The sequence below is a fragment of the Mastigoproctus giganteus genome, chromosome 1, assembly GCF_048544385.1.
Source record: "Mastigoproctus giganteus isolate SK-2022 chromosome 1, ASM4854438v1, whole genome shotgun sequence".
Lineage (NCBI taxonomy): Eukaryota > Metazoa > Arthropoda > Arachnida > Uropygi > Thelyphonidae > Mastigoproctus > Mastigoproctus giganteus.
The window spans coordinates 269,997,548-270,018,373 of record NC_143575.1 but is presented as its reverse complement, the minus strand read 5'-3'; the positions used below and the strand labels follow the sequence as shown (position 1 = coordinate 270,018,373).

At 37.3% G+C, this 20,826-nt stretch overlaps 1 protein-coding gene across 1 annotated transcript in view; it reads right to left on the bottom strand.

Moving 5' to 3' along the window:
* The window catches only part of LOC150091968 (dynein light chain Tctex-type protein 2B-like), a 34,843-nt gene extending 15,019 nt beyond the window's left edge, over positions 1–19,824 (bottom strand). The window contains exons 1-3 of the mRNA XM_090386341.1: positions 19,803–19,824; positions 19,544–19,699; positions 6,791–6,924 (exon numbers count right to left, since the gene is read on the bottom strand). Of these exons, the coding sequence (XP_090242467.1) occupies positions 6,791–6,924; positions 19,544–19,620 (211 nt within the window). The 5' untranslated portion in view covers positions 19,621–19,699; positions 19,803–19,824. The remainder of the gene's footprint in view (positions 1–6,790; positions 6,925–19,543; positions 19,700–19,802) is intronic.
* Positions 19,825–20,826: the final 1,002 nt, after the last annotated feature.

Below are 20,826 nucleotides of genomic sequence, written 5' to 3'. Positions count from 1 at the left end.
TTTATACATAGTCTAGACTCCTTCATAGCTTGAGGCTTATGCCCTAAATGCTTGAGTTAATTAGCAATCAATAATTACCAAAAAAGTTGTTTTAAAAATCAAAGATTTTATAATTAGGCAGGCCTACTTTATGATTAACCAACAAAAATCTAATTCAGTGATACATTTTAGAAAACTTAAATTATTAAACGTTTTGATGGACTGGGCTGAGAAAAAGCCCAACTTAATATTAGTAGGGGCAAATGATGCAAGGAAGCAAACTTACACAGCATCAGCCAAAAAAAAAAAAAAAAAAAAAGGTAATGTTCAATGAAAGACCAAATTGAAAAGAAATAATAGATAGTAAAATGTTTATATGGAACTGGCATATATAGTTTTCAGGCACTGTACACAAAAATGTAATAAACTTCTTGCTACGAAAAAAGTGTCAGCATGATGAATCCCAAAGTTGTTGAGAGAAGATCAAAAACACAAGATCTGTCAAATCAAGTGAATGTTCGCATCATTTTCAAGCAAACTAACAGCACTCCATGCTCCCTGCTGATGGAGTGTTGCTAGTGGATTACCTTCAGAAAGGCCAGAAAGTCACAGGAACATATTACACAACTCTCAAAGTAATGTGTGTGAGTGAAAACATCGAAGATAAATACTCAGAAAAACTTAGCAAAGGAGTGTTATTTCACAAGGATAATGCACCTGCTCACAAGTCTGTCACTCTGCACTGCATCAGTGTGGCACTGAAACCTTGGACCATTCTCCCCATATTCACCAGATTTTAACCACTAGATTTTCATCTGTTTCCTAATTTGAAAAAATACCCAGCTAGCATCTATTTCCCCAGTGATAGTGACATCATTGCTGCAGTTGTTATTTGGTTTTTAGGAGCATTAGCAACTAAGGCCATATTGCTCTGAGGATATGTAGTGGTCATTCCTCTGACCTTTCCGCATCCTCCGTATTTGGTGGTCACGGGCTCGAACCCCGGTCTAATCAAGAAGCGTGTGCTACACACTGCCGCTCCTGCCCACCTGGCTACGGAGGCGCCCATTGCTGCAGTGGATGCATTCCTGGAGGCTCAGGAAAAAAAACTTTATTTGCACCTGAGATCAAGGTGTTACCAGACTTCTCAAATAAATCCTTTGTACTCAGGCCACAAATTTTTCAAATGCCCCTTGTATAACTTAGATTACAATAAAACCTTTCATAATGTCGCCCATGTACAACTATTGTATAAATTAGAACCAAGTAGCAACAGGAGCAAGTTACTACTATGAATAAAAGGAGGCTAACTGGTAATTGTTCCAACAAAGCAACATACTTTCAGATTGGTCATGTAAGATTCCCATTAATAAATCCATGCTGTGATCTTCATATGATGGTATTCCTATAAAGAAGATCCTGCAATATTTCTTTAACCACTAACTTCATTATTTCCTCTGGAGTAGAAGTCTAGTTTACAGGTCTGTATTTATTCACGTCATCCTTTGTGAATATGAGAGAGAGTTACAAATCTTCAATTTGTGGGAACTTCTGAATCCAAAAATGCTCTCATAATAATGAATGAATCTTTGCTTACTTCCCTTGCTGCTTCTTTTAGCAATAATAGGAGAGATACCATCAGCCCAAGGTATATATCCCTAAAATCTTCTTTACATGTAAATGTGGATGCAAAATATTTATTCAGTTTTTCAGGAACTTGTAAAACTTTTTGTTCAGCTTTGAAAAACAGGATAAATAGTTATGCTATTCATATCTAGTGGGATAAATGGTTCATAACTTTCCTTCTAGTATTAACGTAAGCAAAGAATTTTTTTGCTACTTTTCCTTGTGCTCTTAGCAAAATACTGCGCATAATCTGCCTTAGCTTGCCTAAAGTTCTCCTCAATGACTTGATCACAGATTAGTTTGTACTTACTAAAGTTTTCTGTCTCCCCTGATAAATTATAATCATCCTATGTGTTTTTCTTGTTTGCCACTAGTCTAATCAGTTCATCTAACACTCATTCGGGTTAAAATGACAATATCTCTTGGCAAAACAATATATGCTGCAAAAAAAAGAAAAAAATACAGAATCATGATGTGACATACTATTAAAAAAAAAAACAATAGAATCAAGACCATGTGACACAATATTCATGTTCAGTAAGTATGATGACAGATTTTTCAACAACTTCCAAAAGTTGTATTGGTTATATTTCCTGCTTATTACTTATTATTGCCATAAAAAGTAATAAGCAGGTCTTTGGAAATTGGTTTGAGATTTGTACTGAACCTGCAAACTTCAATGACATCTTCATCGCCTCCATTATTGCTTCCAAAACTAATGCTGATCAAAGTAAACCATTGCAAAGATATCAATGGCAAAGCATGCAGAGCATACCAATAAAAATGAATGAATTTGCATATCACCTACATTCTCTTACTCTTAGCATTAGCAGTAGCATATGACACAAGAAAATAAGCTTATACAGTATCGGGAAAAATAAACATTTTGCATACCCATTCCCTCCAACTTTGTCTAGTGCTTGAATTTATTTAAGTTATCACCTTCCTTCCACATCAACAGTTGCAAGTTTATTCCAGCAATAACCACTTACTAGCTAAAGACAAACTTCTGCACATCTATTCTGCAACTGTCTTTCCTCAATTCGAATTTACGCTTCTTCAAGTGAATAAACAGAGAAAGAGGAAGAATCCCATCAGCATTCCGTTTGCTCAAACGGAATGCTGATGGGATTCCAAGCCTTATACACCTCAATCAGATCACCTCGCAGATGCCTAGTCTCCAGACGCTGCAATTTGAAGAACTTAGCATTAGCATTAGTAGAGGCATTTGATGCAAGAAAGCAAGCTTATGCAGCATCAGCCAAAAAAAAATAAAGTAAAATAAATAAATAAAAAATAACCACTTCCACTTCACCCCTCTGTTCGTTCGAAATACCTGTCCAGCTGAGCCTTAAACTTATTTAGGCTATCAACTTCCACGACAAGGGATGGAAGTCTGTTCCACCTACCAACCACCCGCTGGCTAAAGGCAAATTTCCACACATCTATCCTACATCTGTCTTTCCTCAATTTGAACTTATGCCCTCTCAGGTGATTATTCTGAGCAAGAGGAAGAATCCCACCAGCATTGAGCATGCTCAAACCATTCAAGGCTTTGTACACCTCTATCAGATCACCTCGCTGGTGCCTAGTCTCCAGACACTGTAATTTGCAAAACTTAAGCCTTTCTTCGTAAGAGCACCCCTTTGTTCCATGCACTAATCTTGTTGCTCTTCTCTGTACTCGTTCCAGCAGCTCTATATCCTTCTTGAAATGAGGTCTCCAGGCCTGTATACAGTACTCTAGGTGTGGCCTGACCATTGCCTTATACAAGGGAATAATCACTTCCTTATCCCTGCTAGAAAAATTCCTATATATCATTGACAATACACCATGAGCTACTCTTGCAGCCCGTCTGCACTGCTCAGAGAACTTCATATCTGCCTGCACAACCACCCCCAGGTCCCTTTCATTCTCTACCACTGTCAGTGTAGTACCACAGAGTTAATACATTGCTCTGGGGTTGCTGTTTCCCATATGTAGTACTTTACATTTGTCAATGTTAAACTTCATTTGCCACCTCTCAGCCCATCTGGTCAACCTTTCCAGATCCTGTTGCAGCAGCATAGTGTCAGTAGTGTCCTTGACAACCCTGCCGACCTTCGTCCTATCGTCTGCAAACTTGGACATTACGCTTGATATACCATCATCAATATCATTTATAAATACAGAGAACAATAAAGGACCCAATACTGAACCCTGAGGGACTCCACTAATAACATTAGTCCACGATGAGCAGTGTCCATTGATTACCACTCTCTGTCTTCTCCCCCTCAACCACCCCTTTATCCATAGCAGCAATTTGCCTCCAATGCCACACTGCTCCAATTTGTGCAGCAGTCTTCCATGTGCAACAGTATCAAAAGCCTTTCTAAGATCCAAGTATATAATATCAAAGTTATTCCCTGCATCCAGTTCTTTTGTGACTGCATCATAGTATCCAATCAAATTGGTCAGGCAAGACTTCCCCTTAACAAAACCATGCTGTGTCCGAGCTATAACTGACGTCTTGTCTACATGATCCTGCAGTGCTTCTTTAACCAGTGCCTCCATTAATTTTCCAGGAACAGAAGTTAAACTCACAGGTCTATATCTTAAGCCTTTTTTGTAAGAGCGACCTTTTGCTCCCCTCACCAATCTCGTTGCCCTTCTCTGTACTTGTTTCAGCAACTGTATGTCCTAAAATGAGGCCTCCAGACCTGTATGCAGACTCAAGGTGTGGCCTGACCATTGCTATACAATGGGATAATCACCTCTAATCCCTGCTAGTTAAGTTCCTGGTCAAGACCTCATGAGCTGCTCTGGCAGCCTGTCTGCACTGCTCTGAAAACTTCATATCTGACGGCACAATTACCCCCAGGTCTTTTTCATTTTTCACTACCTTGAGTGTAGTACCATATAATTCATAAGTTACTCTGGGTTACTGCTACCAATATATAGTACTTTACATTTGTCAATGTTAAACTTCAGTTGCAATTTCTTGGCCCATCTGCCTAATTTTTCTAGATCCTGTTGCAGTAGCACACTGAAATTATCATCGTTAACCACAGTGCCAACCGATATATCATCTGCAAATTGGACATTGAGCCTGATATGCCTTCCTCAATATCATTGATAAATATAGAAAACAACAAGGGCACAACACCGAACACAGGGGTACTCCACTAATAACATTGATTACCACTCTCTTGTCTTCTCCCACTCAACCATTAATTTATCCATTGTAGCAACTTGCCCTTAATGTCACACAGTTCCAATTTGTACAGGAGTCTTTTATGTGCAACAGTATCAAAAGTTTTCCCAAATCCAAGTATATGATATCAAATTATTTTTTTCATCCGGCTCCTTTGTGACCACATTGTAGTTTCTAATCAAATTGGTCAAACAATATTTCCCCTTAACAAACCCATGCTGTGCCTGAATTATTACTGCAGTCTTGTTTAGGTGATCCTGCAATGCTTTTTTAACTAGTGACTGCATTATTTTCCATGAAACAGAAGTCAAACTAACAGGTCTGTAATGCTCGTGTCACCCTTTGATCCTCTTTGTGAATTGGAGATACATTTGCACATCTCCAGTCCATGGGGACTTCCTTGAGTCCAAGGATGCTCTCATAATTATGGCTAAGGGTTTGCTTACTTCCTTTGCCACCTCCTATAATATAACTGGATAGATCCCATCCAGCCCAGATGCCTTTCTTATGTTTAACTTCGATGATTTCTCCTCCACTTTGCTCTCAGTTATTACAAAATCATTTAACTCCCTGTTAGAGTGTGTGAATGTAGATGCAAAATACTCATTTAGTTTGGCAGCTATCTGAGAATGATCATCTGCAATCAAACCACTGATATCAAGTGGACCAATTTGATTCATCCCCTTTCTTTTAGTGTTTACATTAATAATGAAGTGTTTGATATTTTTCTTTGCATCCTTTACCAAAAATTTCTCATAATCTGCCTACACTTGTCTAACCTGAGGCACCTCCGTAGCCAGGTGGGAAGGAGCAGCAGTGCGTAGCACACGCTTCTTGATTAGACCGGGGTTTGAGCCCGTCACCACCAAATATGGAGGATGCGGAAAGGTCAGGGAATGACCACCGCATATCCCAGAGCAATATGGCCTTAGTTGCTAATGCTCCTAAAAACCAAATAACAAACAAACAAACTTGTCTAACCTCCTTTGTGGTTTGATTACAGACTAGTTTGTATCTACCAATGGCTTCTGTGTTTCCCAATAATTTATATGCATCCCATGCATTTTTCTTCTCTTCCACACGCCTAATGCATACAATCTCTTCATGGCCAAACTGTTTGATAAGGCTTTCATCATATACTCTCTCCGATCATGTCTGGGCAGAATTGCAGACACTTTCAAATTTAACCCTAACTCAACTTTTTTTCAACATTGCCCTGTACCTGTTAAGTAAGTCTGCAGATATTCTACTCTTAATGTAATTAGTGCCAACTTGTACAACAATATCACCTTTTTTGAGCCCTTCCTCTTGCCAGGAAAGGCTTCAGTACTGCAAACTGCAGTGCCGGGAGACTTGGTTTGTTATTGTTATGTTCGTTATTTGGTTTTTAGGAGCATTGGCAACTAAGGCCATATTGCTCCGGGGATATGCGGTGGTCATTCCCTAACCTTTCCGCATCCTCCATATTTGGTGGTCACAGGCTCGAACTCCGGTCTAATCAAGAAGCGTGTGCTACGCACTGCTGCTCCTGCCCACCTGGCTACGGAAGTGCCCCCGGAGACTTGGCACCTGTGATATCTGATCGATGTGTTTACAGCGTTGAATGGACGGAGCAAGCAATAATAAATAGCATTTTTCCCTCATGCTCACACAACACACAAGGTTGCACAAATTGAGGAAGGATGGGTGCAGGGTAGATATGCAGAAATTTGCTTTCATTTCAGCTAACAGGTGGTCAATTGTTTGAAAACACTCATCTGTGTTGTAGACATGGATAGTTTGAATAAATTGAAGGAAGAACTGGATGAACTGTTAGAAAGAATGGACAGGTGGTATGGTATGTGGGTAGTGTTGGCTTTTTTTTTTTTTTTTTTTGACTGATGCTGTATAAGCTTGCTTTCTTGCATCCTTTGCAAAGACTAACAGTACCACATTAAGCGTTACTGATGATGGTTAACAATCATCTTAATATTATAATAATTAAACTATTACCTTTCATTTTATTCTGAATGGCATCAGCAATGGTTCTTGCCCAATCTGCTGCATCGGTAGGGCTGTACGTTTTGTCTCCTAATTCTTCAATTAGAACCAGCCTAATTGCTTCCTTTACAGCAAGCGGTCGAAACCTCAGAAAAAAAAAGGTTTACTATTATTTTAACTACTAACTGAAATAGAATGAGAGAACGTTACCCCAAGTAATATTCTCTCTTCCACAATGATGAAACTGTAAACTCTTCTGGCCTTGACCATTCAGAATATATACAGGCAGTTCTCGCTTTATGAGTTCCCGGGTTTACGAGTTTTTTTTTTAAAGTATCAAGTATCAACAAAATCCAAAATATGAATTTTAATTGCAAAAAATGAATGCTAAACATTCAAAAATACTGAATTTCAAACCATGCGCATAGCTATACAATACAGTGTACCCTGTTACCATTGTATTGCGAAAATATTGTGATGTGAACCCAATAACACATTGTTTTTTGGTAATTCATTCCACAACTCAGAAGTTTAAATTTTCGCTATATAACTCACAAAAAAAAGTCATTTTTATAGTGTAAATTGTATTTGTTACCAATTAAAATCATTAAATGCACAATATTTTCATCATTATCATATGTTATAAGAACCAATTTTGAACGGCTTTGTGATATTTTTCTAAAGCACATTTTTGGAAATCACAACCATAAAACAATAACAACAATTTGCACTTTCCGGTTTATTGGGCTTTTCTGTTACTGCAAGCAATTATAAACAGGTAGTAAACTCAATGTTATTGCATTTGTGAAAATACCGATAGCTGAAATTGTGTGGGTTTGGTGAAATGTGTTTGCCCTTTACTGAAATCTTCAATCATATAAAAAACATAAATAAATTTTTAGAATCTTCTCTTCATTTTTTTTAAGCTTCGTAAACTTGTTACTCCGTGCAAATAGTGTTAGTTGCAATTTGTACATTCCGTTAAAAAATGCTTATGCATGCTATTCAAATTTATAAAGAAAAGAGAAGATTATCTTGGAAATAAATGCCTCTTGAAGCATTTCTAAAGACGACTCCTTGTGCAACAAACCAATGAGTGCCGAGCCAATAACGAGTGATCAATGAGTGTGTATTTAGTTGATGATGATGATGAAGAAGAATAAACATTCTTCAACATTTGTAAGTCATAAATAATTTCTCTGTCATTATAAATTGCTTGATTTTACAGGCTACGTTTTCATTTCTTTGGATAAATCAATCATTTTATACATAATGCAACTAATTTCATTGTTGATAACATAACCCCTATTTATAACATTATGTCTAGGGGAAATAAATTCCCACTTTACGAGTGCACGCTAGGAACGAATTAGCTCTTAAAGTCGAGAGCTACCTGTATATGGAATTTTATTTATTAAATAATTTAATGTAATTTAATTAGAAACTTCCAAAGAAGTTTCATCCTGTTAAAAAAACACAGACAAGATATTTTATATTATTTGCAATTTTTAATATTTTAGCTACCATTTCATGATTACAAATTTAGTTGAAAAATAAAATTATTTAAACAAAATCTCTTACAGAACAATAAATTTCTTTATTTTATTTATTTATTAGTAATCTACACACATATAACAAAGTCATAAAATATAACACTTTTACATAAATCTTTGCAAATCTTTCATGAAGAAAACACAGTAGTATTCAGCACAAAAGATATTAGCATAAAAGATAACATAGCATAATGTTTATCATATTATACAGCATAATATATAATATGGGAGAGTATCCCAAATTATACAGCTTAATTTGAGCATTTTCAATATGTAGTAATGCAAAACTGAAACTAAAATACATAATTATTAGTATATTTGAGGGGGTATCAAAAGTTTGTACCCTTACCTAGAAATAATAGCCCTAGAAAGGTTTTAAAGATTAAAGTTCTTCACAAGAACTTTAATCCTTTTCTATGTTCTCCGTGTAGAGTAACACATTTCTCCCATCTATGGATCAGTTGTTTAATGCCTTGATCATAGCCTGAAACCATGATTTTACTTCATTGATGACTTCCTGAGACGAATCAAAGCGACATCCATGTAATGGTTTCTCCATTTCTCAAAACAAGAATTTTGACAGTGCTAGGTCAGGAAATTAGGGTGGGTGCTGCAGTAGCACAAATCCAGCAGTTGATGAGAACACTGCATTTGACATTGCTTCTGAAAAGGTGTCAGCAATTTTGGAACCCATTGTGCAGAGACCTTAGACATGTGCAGATGGTAATGTAAAATGCTGCGGGAAGACCCATAACTAATTCCCACTGTATTTGCAATGAAATTAATTGTCACATATCTGTCACTCAGCACCAGCTGCTCATCCTTTGCAACCATCTCATTGTCTGTATGTTGATGGCCTTCCTTTTCTTGGCTCATCAAAGACACTTGTAGGACTGCATTGGAACTCCCATTTCCACTTTTTTGCAGTGTCATAAGGATGGACAGTTCTGCCCATAACGGCTTTTTCATTTGTTCAATTTCCTGAGCTTTCTTGCCCTGCAAATGCAGGAACTTGATCACTGCTCGATACTCCAATTTGTCAACCACAGTGTCCTTTCTCATATTTCGGGCTCCACCTCTAGTGTACGATCACCTACGGGAATGAAATTTCACATGCTAGTTATTGAATATGTAGACAACTTATACTAAAAATGGCATCTTTCTACAGATGTTTTATCTAGATCAGGGTATGAACTTTTTGATACCCCCCCTCGTATGAAGAAAAGGTAAATGGAAGCATTTTATGGTAGAAAAATAACCCCAGGGGCTCCCATCTGGTGAGTATGGGCTTGATAAACCCAGGGTCCTGAGTTGGATATCATCATCCTTCTCTTTTTTTGGTGATTCCTCTCTCTCTCTCTCTCTCTCTCTCTCTCTCTCTCTCTCTCTCTCTCTCTCTCACTCACACACACACACACACACGGGCGCCTCCGTAGCCAAGTGGGAAGGAGCAGCAGTGCGTAACACACGCTTCTTGATTAGACCGGAGTTCGAGCCCGTCACCACCAAATACGGAAGTTGCGGAAATGTCGGGGAATGACCACCACATATCCCAGAGCAATATGGCCTTAGTTGCTAATGCTCCTAATAACAAACGTCCATGGATCTCTCTCCCTCTCTCTCAGGGTAACTCGGGAAACATTTTGGCTGGTGCACCATAAGCCTCAGGCTTCCTTGCATCATATGGCTAATAATAATAATAATAATAAAACTGATAGAGCTTAAAGAGCACTAGTACTACAGCTAAAATAAAAAAAACATGCTATGGAGGGAGCATTAGCATTAGTAGAGGCATATGATGCAAGAAAACAAGCTTATGCAGCATCAGCCAAAAAAAAAAAAAAAAAAAAACCACTCCCATTTCACCCCTCCATTCGTTTGAAATACCTGTCCAGCTGAGCCTTAAATTTATTTAGGTTATCAACTTCCACAACAAGGGATGGAAGTGTGTTCCACTAACCAACTACTCACTGGCTAAAGGAAAATTTCCGCACATCTATCCTACAACTGTCTTTCCTCAATTTGAATTTGTGCCCTCTCAGGAAATTATTATGAGCAAGAGGAAGAATCCCATCAGCATTGAACATGCTCGAACCATTCAAGCTTTATACACCTCTATCAGATCACCTCGTGGGTGCCTAGCCTCCAGACAATAATTTGCAAAATTTAAGCCTTTCTTCGTAAGAGCAACCCTTTGTTCCATTCACTAATCTTGTTGCCTTCTTTGTACTCATTCCAGCAGCTCTACATCCTTCTGAAATGAGGCCTCCAGACCTCAAGGTTTGGCCTGACCATTGCCTTATAAGGTGATTATTCCCTTGTACAAGGGAATAATCACCTTATCCCTGCTAGAAAAATTCCTGTATATCATTGACAAGACACCATGAGCTACTCATGCAGCCTGTCTGCACGGCTCAGAAAACTTCATATCTGCCGCCTGCACAATTACTAACAGGTTCTTTTCATTCTCTACCAATGTCAGTGTAGAACCACAGATAATTGACACGTTATTCTGGGGTTACTGTTTCCCATATGTAGTACTTTACATTTGTCAATGTTAAACTTCATTTGCCACCTCTCAGCCCATCTGCTTAACCTTTCCAGATCCTGTTGCAGCAGCATATTGTCAGTAGTGTCCTTAACAACTCTGCCAACCTTTGTATCGTCTGCAAACTTGGACATTAAGCTTGATATACCATCATCAATATCATTTATAAATACAGAAAACAACAATGGACCTAACACTGAACCCTGAGGGGCCTCCAATGCACACTGCTCAAATTTGTGCAGCAGTCTTCCATGTGCAACAGTATCAAAAGCCTCTCTAAGATCCAAATATATAATATCAAAGTTTTTCCCTGCATCCAGCTCTTTTGTGACTGCATCATAATATCCAATCAAATTGGTCAGGCAAGACTTTTCCTTAACAAAACCATGCTGTGTCCGAGCTATAAATGAAGTCTTGTCTAGATGATTCTGCAGTGCTTCTTTAACCAGTGCCTCCATTAATTTTCCTGGAACAGAAGTTAAACTCACAGGTCTATAATTACTTGTGTCAGCCTTTGATCATTCCTTTGTGAATTGGGGTCACATCTGCACATCTCCAGTCTATGGGTACGTGCCCTGAGTCCAAAGAAGCTCTCATAATTGTGGCTAAGGGTTTGCTTACTTCTTTGCTGCCTCCTTTAATATAAATGGATAGATCCCATCCATCCCAGGTGCCTTTTTTTATGTTTAGCCTCAACAATTTCTCCTCCACTTTCCTCTCAGTTATTACAAAATCATCTAGCTCACTGCCAGAGTTTACTTCACCTCTGGCATCCTTTACCTGAATAACTCCTCATGTGTGAATGTAGATGCAAAGTACTCATTTAGTTTGTTAGTCACTTGAGCAGGATCATTAACAGTTGAACCATCAATATCCAGTGGACCAATCTGATTCATCCCTTTCCTTCTAGAGTTTACATAGGTAAAGAACTCTTTGCTGTTTTTCTTTGCATCCTTTGCCAAGGATTTCTCATAATCTGCCTTTGCCTGCCTAATCTCCTATGATAGATATAAGCTGGTCTGACTTGGTTACAGACCAGCTTATATCTATCATAGGCTTCCATGTCACCCATTAATTTATATGTATCCTTTGCATTTTTCTTCTCTGGCATATATCTCATTAGTTCATCTGACATCCATTTAGGCCTGAACCTTGAACAATATTTCTTAGTTGGTATGTAAAGCCTAGTAGCTTCCAAGATAAATTCTTTGAATGCTTCCCATTTTGAATTTGCTGTTGGTAACAGCATCAGTTGGTCCCACTGTATAGAATTTAAATACTGTCTCAGACCATCGTAGTCACCTTTACGAAAGCAAAAACACTTCCCTTTACCCCTGATGGTAGTTATCTCTTTGAGTAAATCCCACTTCAGCACACTGTGATCACTGCTACCTAGTGGTTCCTTTATCTGCAGATTCTTACTGCATGAAGAATCACTACTGATAATCAGATCAAGAGTATTACTCCCTCTAGTTGCCTCCCAAACATGCTGATGTAAAAAACAATCATCTAATAAATCCACAAAAGCCTTGCTAGTGTGTGAGTGGCCAACCCACAAATTTCAGTCAATATCTGGGAAATTAAAATCCCCCATTATAAGACTCTCTGATTTACCGGCCCACTCTATTTCCCTGTACAGTTTCTTATTATACTCATCAGAGTCATTAGGCCTACAGCACACTCCTACTTTCAATTCTGATCTCCCAATGCTTATGTCACACCAAACTGACTTGACACTGCACTGTCCAATGATGTCGACTGGCTTCACTTCCTTGGATTTTATGTGTTTCTTAACTAATAGCATAACCCCTCCTCCCTTCCTATCCTGTCTATCCTTTCTGTAGATGTTGTACTCCCCAAATTCCAGTTCTGCATTCCTTATATCTGTGTGGCACCACGTCTCTGAAATCCCAACAATATCTGCCTTTGATGTTTTGAGCAATACCTCAAATTCATCAAATTTATTTACCAAACTCCTAGCATTGGTGTACACTCGTAGGTGGTAGATGACTTTCATCAACCGGTGAAATACCACCACTCTGCTTATTGGAGGCTTGAAGTGGTGAAACCCATGTTTAGTCTCTAGAGCAAAGTTTCCGGCATCCCCCTCCCCCCATACTTCTCCTCCAACCCATGCACAGTACTAAGTACTATAGGTTTTGATACCTTTCGTGTTTGGGGTTTTCATAAAAAAAAAAAAAAAAACACGCAAGTATACATGCACCTGTTCCTATTCTTAGCTACCCTAACACAACCCATGTGTTTACTTGTACTGCAATGACTCCCAGCAGTGTCTGAAGTACCCTGCATCTTGTTTTCCAGGCTGCTGCTCATTCCAATAGTAGCAGTGCAAGAATCACTTTCACCTCTGCCAGTGGCTACTGTTAATCTATTAGTCCTTGTCTCCCCCCAAAGTAGCAGTTTTCCGACCCACCTAACACTGCCTCAATAGCATCAGCAAATATTCTTGCTGATGAATATCAGCAAGAATATTTACTGATGCTATAAAAAATATGGGAGTAGAAAAAATATTGTTTCCTATTATAATCCTCAATAACTAATTAACATATTGGATTGTAATTAGGGGATTTTTTAATATGCAGCCCCACCGGTAGGTGGTAGGCAACTGCACACACAAACACACATACAGATTAGTAGGCAAACCAGTGCAGCCTTAGATGGAATGTGGTGACCACAATAAATGTACATATACTAATAGAGGTGTGGGAATAATTCATTTTCAAGAAAAAAATGCTCTCCACTCCACCAGCGCAAATCCATCAAGAATTCATGGCTGCATACAGCCCTGATATGTCACGTTAACGCATTTTGTCAGGTTATAGTGTTGCATGATATTGTATACCCAAACAGCAATAGACCTCTTGAACACTTAGCACAGGTAGGGACTTTTCTCCCCATTCTTCCATAGTTCCAAATTGGAGATATTTGACTTCCACATTTTCCCACATTTAAAAAAGCATCTGCATGGAAACTCATCTCACCGGATGAGACCATCCAAGACGAGGTCAAGTAAGCAACTGTTACTGCATCAGGATGCATCTTGCTAGAACAATGGCTTTGACACCACTATGCCAAGTGTCTGAACAAGTATGTTAACTATGTTTAAAAATAGTGTAAGGATGTATCATCATGATCAATGTCTTTTTTTTTTTTTTTCTTTTTATAGGACCTAACCACCGAAATCTTTGGATCTTATGGTGACAGAGCCAGCCAGAGTACTAATAATATAAACTTCTACTGGGTGCCTGACCTGCCTCCTTGTGGCAAAGTGTGGGCAACAGGGGGTCCCAACAGATAAAAAGTTAGACAAACAACATACCACAACATTACACAACAGAACAATATCCCTATATTTTTTGAAAAATCTCTGGCCTTAACAGAGTTCTGTAGCACAAACAGAGTACACAACGTGGAGATGGGGGAAAACACTGGTGTCATTAGACTAAACACTTTACACTTTTTTATCAACATCTTATGCACCACTTGTACTTGTAATAAAAAAAAAAAAAAAAACAGGAACCTTACTTTTGCACTTCACCTCATAAAATAAAATAAAAGTTACAGAGTAAGATGGTCTTCTATAATACTATAATGTTTATGCTACCTTTACTCATTTGATGAAATCATGGGGTAAGGTAGGTTTGGTCCCATCTTCTGCTGTAAAAATTTATAAAAAAGTATTGGCCAATTCATGTAAAGAGAGAGCAAGTATTTCCCCTACAAGGTATTCCAGAGTGTTTTCAGCCACAAAACAAGTGAATCATCCTGAACACACTTGTACAAACATGATACATGCTTTCAAACTCATTTGATCAGTATAGGAACTTATGTCTAATATTTCTGTGTAGGAACTGCACAGTGATCCTGAAAAAGACCAAAAAATACAGGGGGGGGGGATGATGCAGAATAAGAACATAATATAATTTCATACTACCAAAAACAAGTATTTAAACTTAATATATATCTAACAGATACAAGAGGAAGAGAAACCCATCATGCTTATGGAGATTAAGACAATAAAGAAAAATAAACTTCAAATGATCATTAAAAAAAAAAAAAAAGTTAATAGACCAATGCATATGCAACAAATAACAATAAAGACTGGATTACAGTCAAGCCTCTCAAATATCGAAATCTCTTATCTAGCAACATACAAAATTAGTAAATTTAGTTCTCATGTCCATTTGTCCAAGCAGTGTTTACACATGCTTCTACTAGTTTAAAATGAACACAAATAAAATTACAGAATTTCAATATATTATGAATTATGAGACATTAATAAAACAGGCCTACGTGCTCTGGATTCATAATGCGAAAATTTATTTTATTTTTGTTACACAGAGCATTAATAAACTACAATAAATAAATTAGCTTTCGGCTGGGTGGCAGCCTTCATCGGATTAAAATACTGAATGGCAGTTGGAATAGAGATGCACTGCTAGGATGGTGCGTGAGGCACGTGGTTAATTGTTTGTTGATGTTTGTGGCTGTGACGTATGGTGGTGACGTGGCCAGCGTTTGTCTATGGATAGAATTACTGACTCTGTGATGGGGTTAACTTGACAACCACTGTTCCTGTTCAAAGCGGTGTCCGAGCATTTTATATTTAGCGATTCCAACCAGGTACGCCTCAGGTGATGGTGGGACCTGTCCACAACCACGACATCGCGGTGTGGGTCGATGTCGTGGTGGGTTGTCCAGACATGCTCGGCGATAGCTGAGTGCTCTACATCGGCCAAACGGATCGCCCTTTTATGTTCTGAGAGACGTTTCTCGAGTCGACGTCCAGTCTCTCCAAAGTAGCAGCTCGTGCAGTCACGGCAAGAGATGCGATAGACCAAACCACTCTGTAGAAGGGTGGGGACAGGTGTTTTTATGTTGGAAAGGAGAGAACGCAGTTTCTTGCCTGGGAGTTGGATGCACTTTATCCCATGCGATCTTAGGATTCTACCGATCTGCTGTGACAGGTTGTCACAGCAGGTTTTAAACTTTTTTTTTTTTTTTAGGAGCATTAGCAACTAAGGCCATATTGCTCCGGGGATATGCGGTGGTCATTCCCTGACTTAAACTGTTATGTTTGCAAATATCACTGGCACAGCAACTTTCATCCATTTGAATACCTGCACAAGGGAAAAAAAAAATATATATATATATTTATATAAAATATATATTATATATTATATATATACACATAGTGTGTGTATATATATATAAGTTTGTATTAATATCATCATCATCAGCCATTTTCAATCCACTGCAGGATGAAGGCCTCTCCAGCAACTTTCCAGTTCCTTCTGTTTTGAGCACTGGCCATCCATTTACTACTCAAAAATTCATGAATTTCATCTATCCATCTCCGCCTTTGTCTTCCAGGTTTTCTTCTAGCTCCTCTTGAGTACCATTCTGTTATTTTCTTAGTCCATCTGTCATCATGTCTTCGAGCTATGTGTCCTGCCCAAGACCATTTTAGTTCTTTAGTTTTGATAAGAATGTCCTTTACTTGAGTTTGCTGCCTAATCCACGTGTTTCTCTTCTTATCTAACAGTCTGATTCCCAATATAATTCGTTCCATTCTTCGCTGTGTAGTTCTTAGCTTCTCTTCCATTCTTTTGGTGAGTGCCCAAGTTTCACTTCCATAAGTCATGGTGGGGAGTATACATTGATTCATTATTTTACATTTCAGACAAACTGGGATATTGCTCTTCAGTATGTGACTATATTTCCTGAATGCTATCCATCCAAAATTTATTCTTCTCTTGACTTCCAGCCATTTATCATTATTACAGCTAATAACTTGTCCCAGATAAGTATATGACTCCACCTTTTCAATTACTGCTCCTTCAATCATTATTTCCCTTTCCGTGGCATACTTGTTCATCATTACTTTTGTTTTAGCCATATTCATCTTTAGTCTAAAATCCTTACTAACTGTGCATAACTGATTAAGATTTTCCTCTAATTCTTTGGGATCGTGGCTTATGACCACAATGTCATCTGCAAATCGTAAATGGTTTAGGTACTCTCCGTTCACATTGACTCCTTTCTGCGACCAGTCTAATCTTCTGAAAGCTTCCTCAAGGGCAGCAGTAAACAGCTTCGGAGATATTGTGTCTCCTTGTCGAACTCCTTTCTCGATTTTAAATTTGCTACTGTCTTTGTCTAGTCTAATAAAGGATGTAGCACTCTCATATATTTTCTTCAAAATCATAATATATGGAGTATCTATGCCTTGTCTTTCCAGTGCCCGAAACATTGCCTTATGCTGTATGGAGTCAAATGCCTTTTCATAATCCACAAATGCCAGGCATAATGGTGTTTTATATTCATTTGCTTTCTCCATTAGCTGTGATATTACGTGAAGGTGATCCATAGTATTAATGATCCAATGTATTAATATATTGAATAAAGTATTGCATAAATGGATGTGAAAGTTGCACAAAGTGCCAGTAACTAGAAGGGTGAGGAAAGTAGAAAAAGAAGTGTAGTAGATTTGCGAAAGGGGAAAGAATGTTAATATCCTAAAGATTATGATATAAGAAAATTATGGGCTGAATTACCAAGCCAATAGAAATTGTGAGAACTGTAAAGTAAAATTAGTACATCAAAATACTAATAAAATGAAAATAAAATGTAATTAAAATGAAAATAAAATGATAATGTTATTAAAATGAAAATAATATGATAGTGTTATTAAAATGAAATAATATGACAGTGTTATAGCTATCATAAGATATGGGGGAAAAACAAATTTAGAAAATGGTCGAATATAGGTAAGGCAAATATGCTTGATCTGATGTCAGCTGAAATAAATAAATATTGATACATGATCAGGTATTTCATCAGGGGACTACACCTGACCATGTATCAGGAACTGCGGTTCTATACTTGTCCATAGTAGCAGAAGGCCAAAAAGCAACGAAAGTGAAATTAGCACATTCTAATATAGAATATAGAATCTAATACATAGTATGAATCAGAGCTGAAATACTCAATATGTTCTACGTTGATAATAATATAAGTAAATTAATAAGAGGAGTTTACCTCCTCTTATTAATTTACGTACTATATTGAGGTAAACTCCTCTTATTAATTTATATATAGAATCTAATACAGTATGGACAAGGTCCATATTGTATTATTATTATTATTATTATTATTATTATTATTATTAGCCATATGGTACAAGGAAGCCTGAGGCTTATGCTGCACCAGCCAAAAAAAAAAAAAAAAATCCTGAGTTACCCGCTGAGAAAGAAAGAAGAGAGAGGAGGAGAAAGAGAGAGAGAGAGAAAGGGAGAGAGAGAGAGAAGTACAAAGGAATCACCAAGAAAGAGAAGAATGATGATATCCAGCTCAGGACCCTGGGTTTGCCAAGCCCATACTCACCAGATGTGAGTCCCCGGGTTTCAAATGTGATAATTTTTGGCAAGTATAGAAATATAGTCTTTTGATACATGGTCAGGTGTAGTCCCCTGAAATACCTGATTATGTATCAGCTTTTAACTTTACTGTCATCAGATTTAATTGCATTTTTGCTTTTTTGGAACCATATCCAAATTTGCCCATCCTTATCTGATGCAAGCTACCATTACCTTTATTTTCATGTCATCTATTTTATTTTATTTTATTTTACAGGTCACCATTTTTAAATTATTTCTTTTATTCATATTTCAACTATCTTTGCTTTTGGCTGTCCTGTAACTCATATTTATTACAATATAGAAATATATATTTTTATATATATTTATATAAAATTATATATTATAAATATACACATAGTGTTTGTATATATATATATTTTTTTTATATTATTTTTTTAATTTTATTATTATTTTATTATTTTTTTTTCTGTGCAGATATAAATGAAAGTTACTGTGCCAGTGGTGCCAGCTGACTAGTTGTTATAGCCTTAGCACAGTGGTTTTCGACCTTTTTTTAATAATGGCACACCTACTCAATTTTCTGCCTGTTTGATCTGATTCTCTCTCTCTCTCTCTGTGTATATATATATATATATATATTGTATACATTATTAAAAAATATATGTTATATGATATTTATTACAATAATAGAATTATAAAAATTACATTTCATAATACAAATTATATATATACAGTATATAATTTTATTCTTTATATAGAAGTACTAAGTAAACGTCAATTAAAGATCACAACAAAATTAAAAAGGTACTGTACACCATTTTATAATGAAATAAACATAATTTAAAAAATAATAAGTTTAGGTAACTTAAATCCAAATTACGTGACACCATTGAAATGTTGCGGCAACCTAAAGTGCAGCGGCACCCCTATTGAAAACCACTGCCCTAGCAACGTAAAAAAAAAAAAAAAAGAATACCTAATGTGCCCGCGAATTATTGTAGTATTCAAGTCTGGTATTATCAACCTGCATTGTTATTTTTAATATAGTGTACATTACCAACAACACTGGATATGGGCAGATGAAGATGAAGGCTGGGGGTAGGGTTATGTAGCTGGACCTGCCCTTGGCAGAACACCGATAATACTCGACCAACATGTATAATTTTGTGTGCCACTGGTTACCCGCTCACTCATGAATACCAGAAACTATATGCACTTTCAACTCAGCAAAATACATGGACATTCTTTCATTCATACTTACTTCTTTTCAAATGATGGTCTAATATTATATGTACTAGGATCTTCCTGTTTAGATTCGGTCGCCATGGTTTCCACCATAAATTAATAAGTGAATACGGGTGGGCTAATTTATTCCATCCTTAAAACCACAGTCATGCTGCAGCCAAATTATATATACCTAAAGAATAATAAAAAATTATGATCACATAAATTTAGTACTCAAGATAGGTTTAAAAATTCAAATTTAACTTCGTAATATAATTAGCTGGAAACTAGCTAACATTCTCAGCAAAATAAACACGCATACGCCCTCGTGAGATAATCGATGAAATTTTATTTAAGAATTGTTTTTATTCCACACACTACGAACTCCTGTAAATTCGCAGAAAGTCAGTTAAGAAAAAAAAAAAAAAAAGAGCTGAACGCGAATAAGTTCGTGAAGTCGGTAAAGTATTTAAAAGATATAACTATCCTTCTTGTACACAGGCATGAGCAAACACGGGTTGCTACTTACTGCATTAATTCTAAAATTGCAGGGGCACTTCAGAAATTGGATGACCCATACGCTCCATAACCCACACTGTCCCCACCTTCATTACGGCTGTTACATTAGTAAAAGAGGCATATGATGCAAGAAAGAAAGCTTATACAGCATCAGACAAAAAAAAAAAGGGGGCAAATTTCCGCACATCTACACTACATTTCCCCAAGGGGCTCTGACACAACCAGGGTTCTGAGCTGGCTGGATATCATCATTCTTCTCGTCTTGGTGATTCCCTTCTATTTTTGACTCTCTCTCTCTCTCTCTCTCTCTCTCTCTCTCTCTCTCTCTCTCTCTCTCTCTCAGGGGTAACGCAAACAAAATTTTTTTGGCTGGTGCAGCAAAAGCCTCAGACTTCCTTGCACCATATGGCTAATTATAATAATAATAAAAACTGTCTTTCCTTAACTTGAATTTATGAGAATCTTCTCAATTATATACAGGAATTTTGTTAGCAGGGATAACGAAGTGATTAACCCCTTGTATAGGCAATGGTCATTCCACACCTTGAGTGCTGCACACAGGTCTGGATGCCTCATTTTAGGAAGGATATAGAGCTACTGGAACGAGTACAGAAAAAGACAACGATGTTGGTGAGGGGAAAAAAAGGTTGTTCTTACCAAGAACGACAATTTCTGCAAATTGTAGCGTATGGAGACTAGGCACCTGCATGGCGATCTGTCTTCCTCTTGCTCAGATTCCTCACCTAACGGGGCAAGCAAAGTGCAAAGTGTATACTTTGCACTTTGCTTGCCCCCTTGACA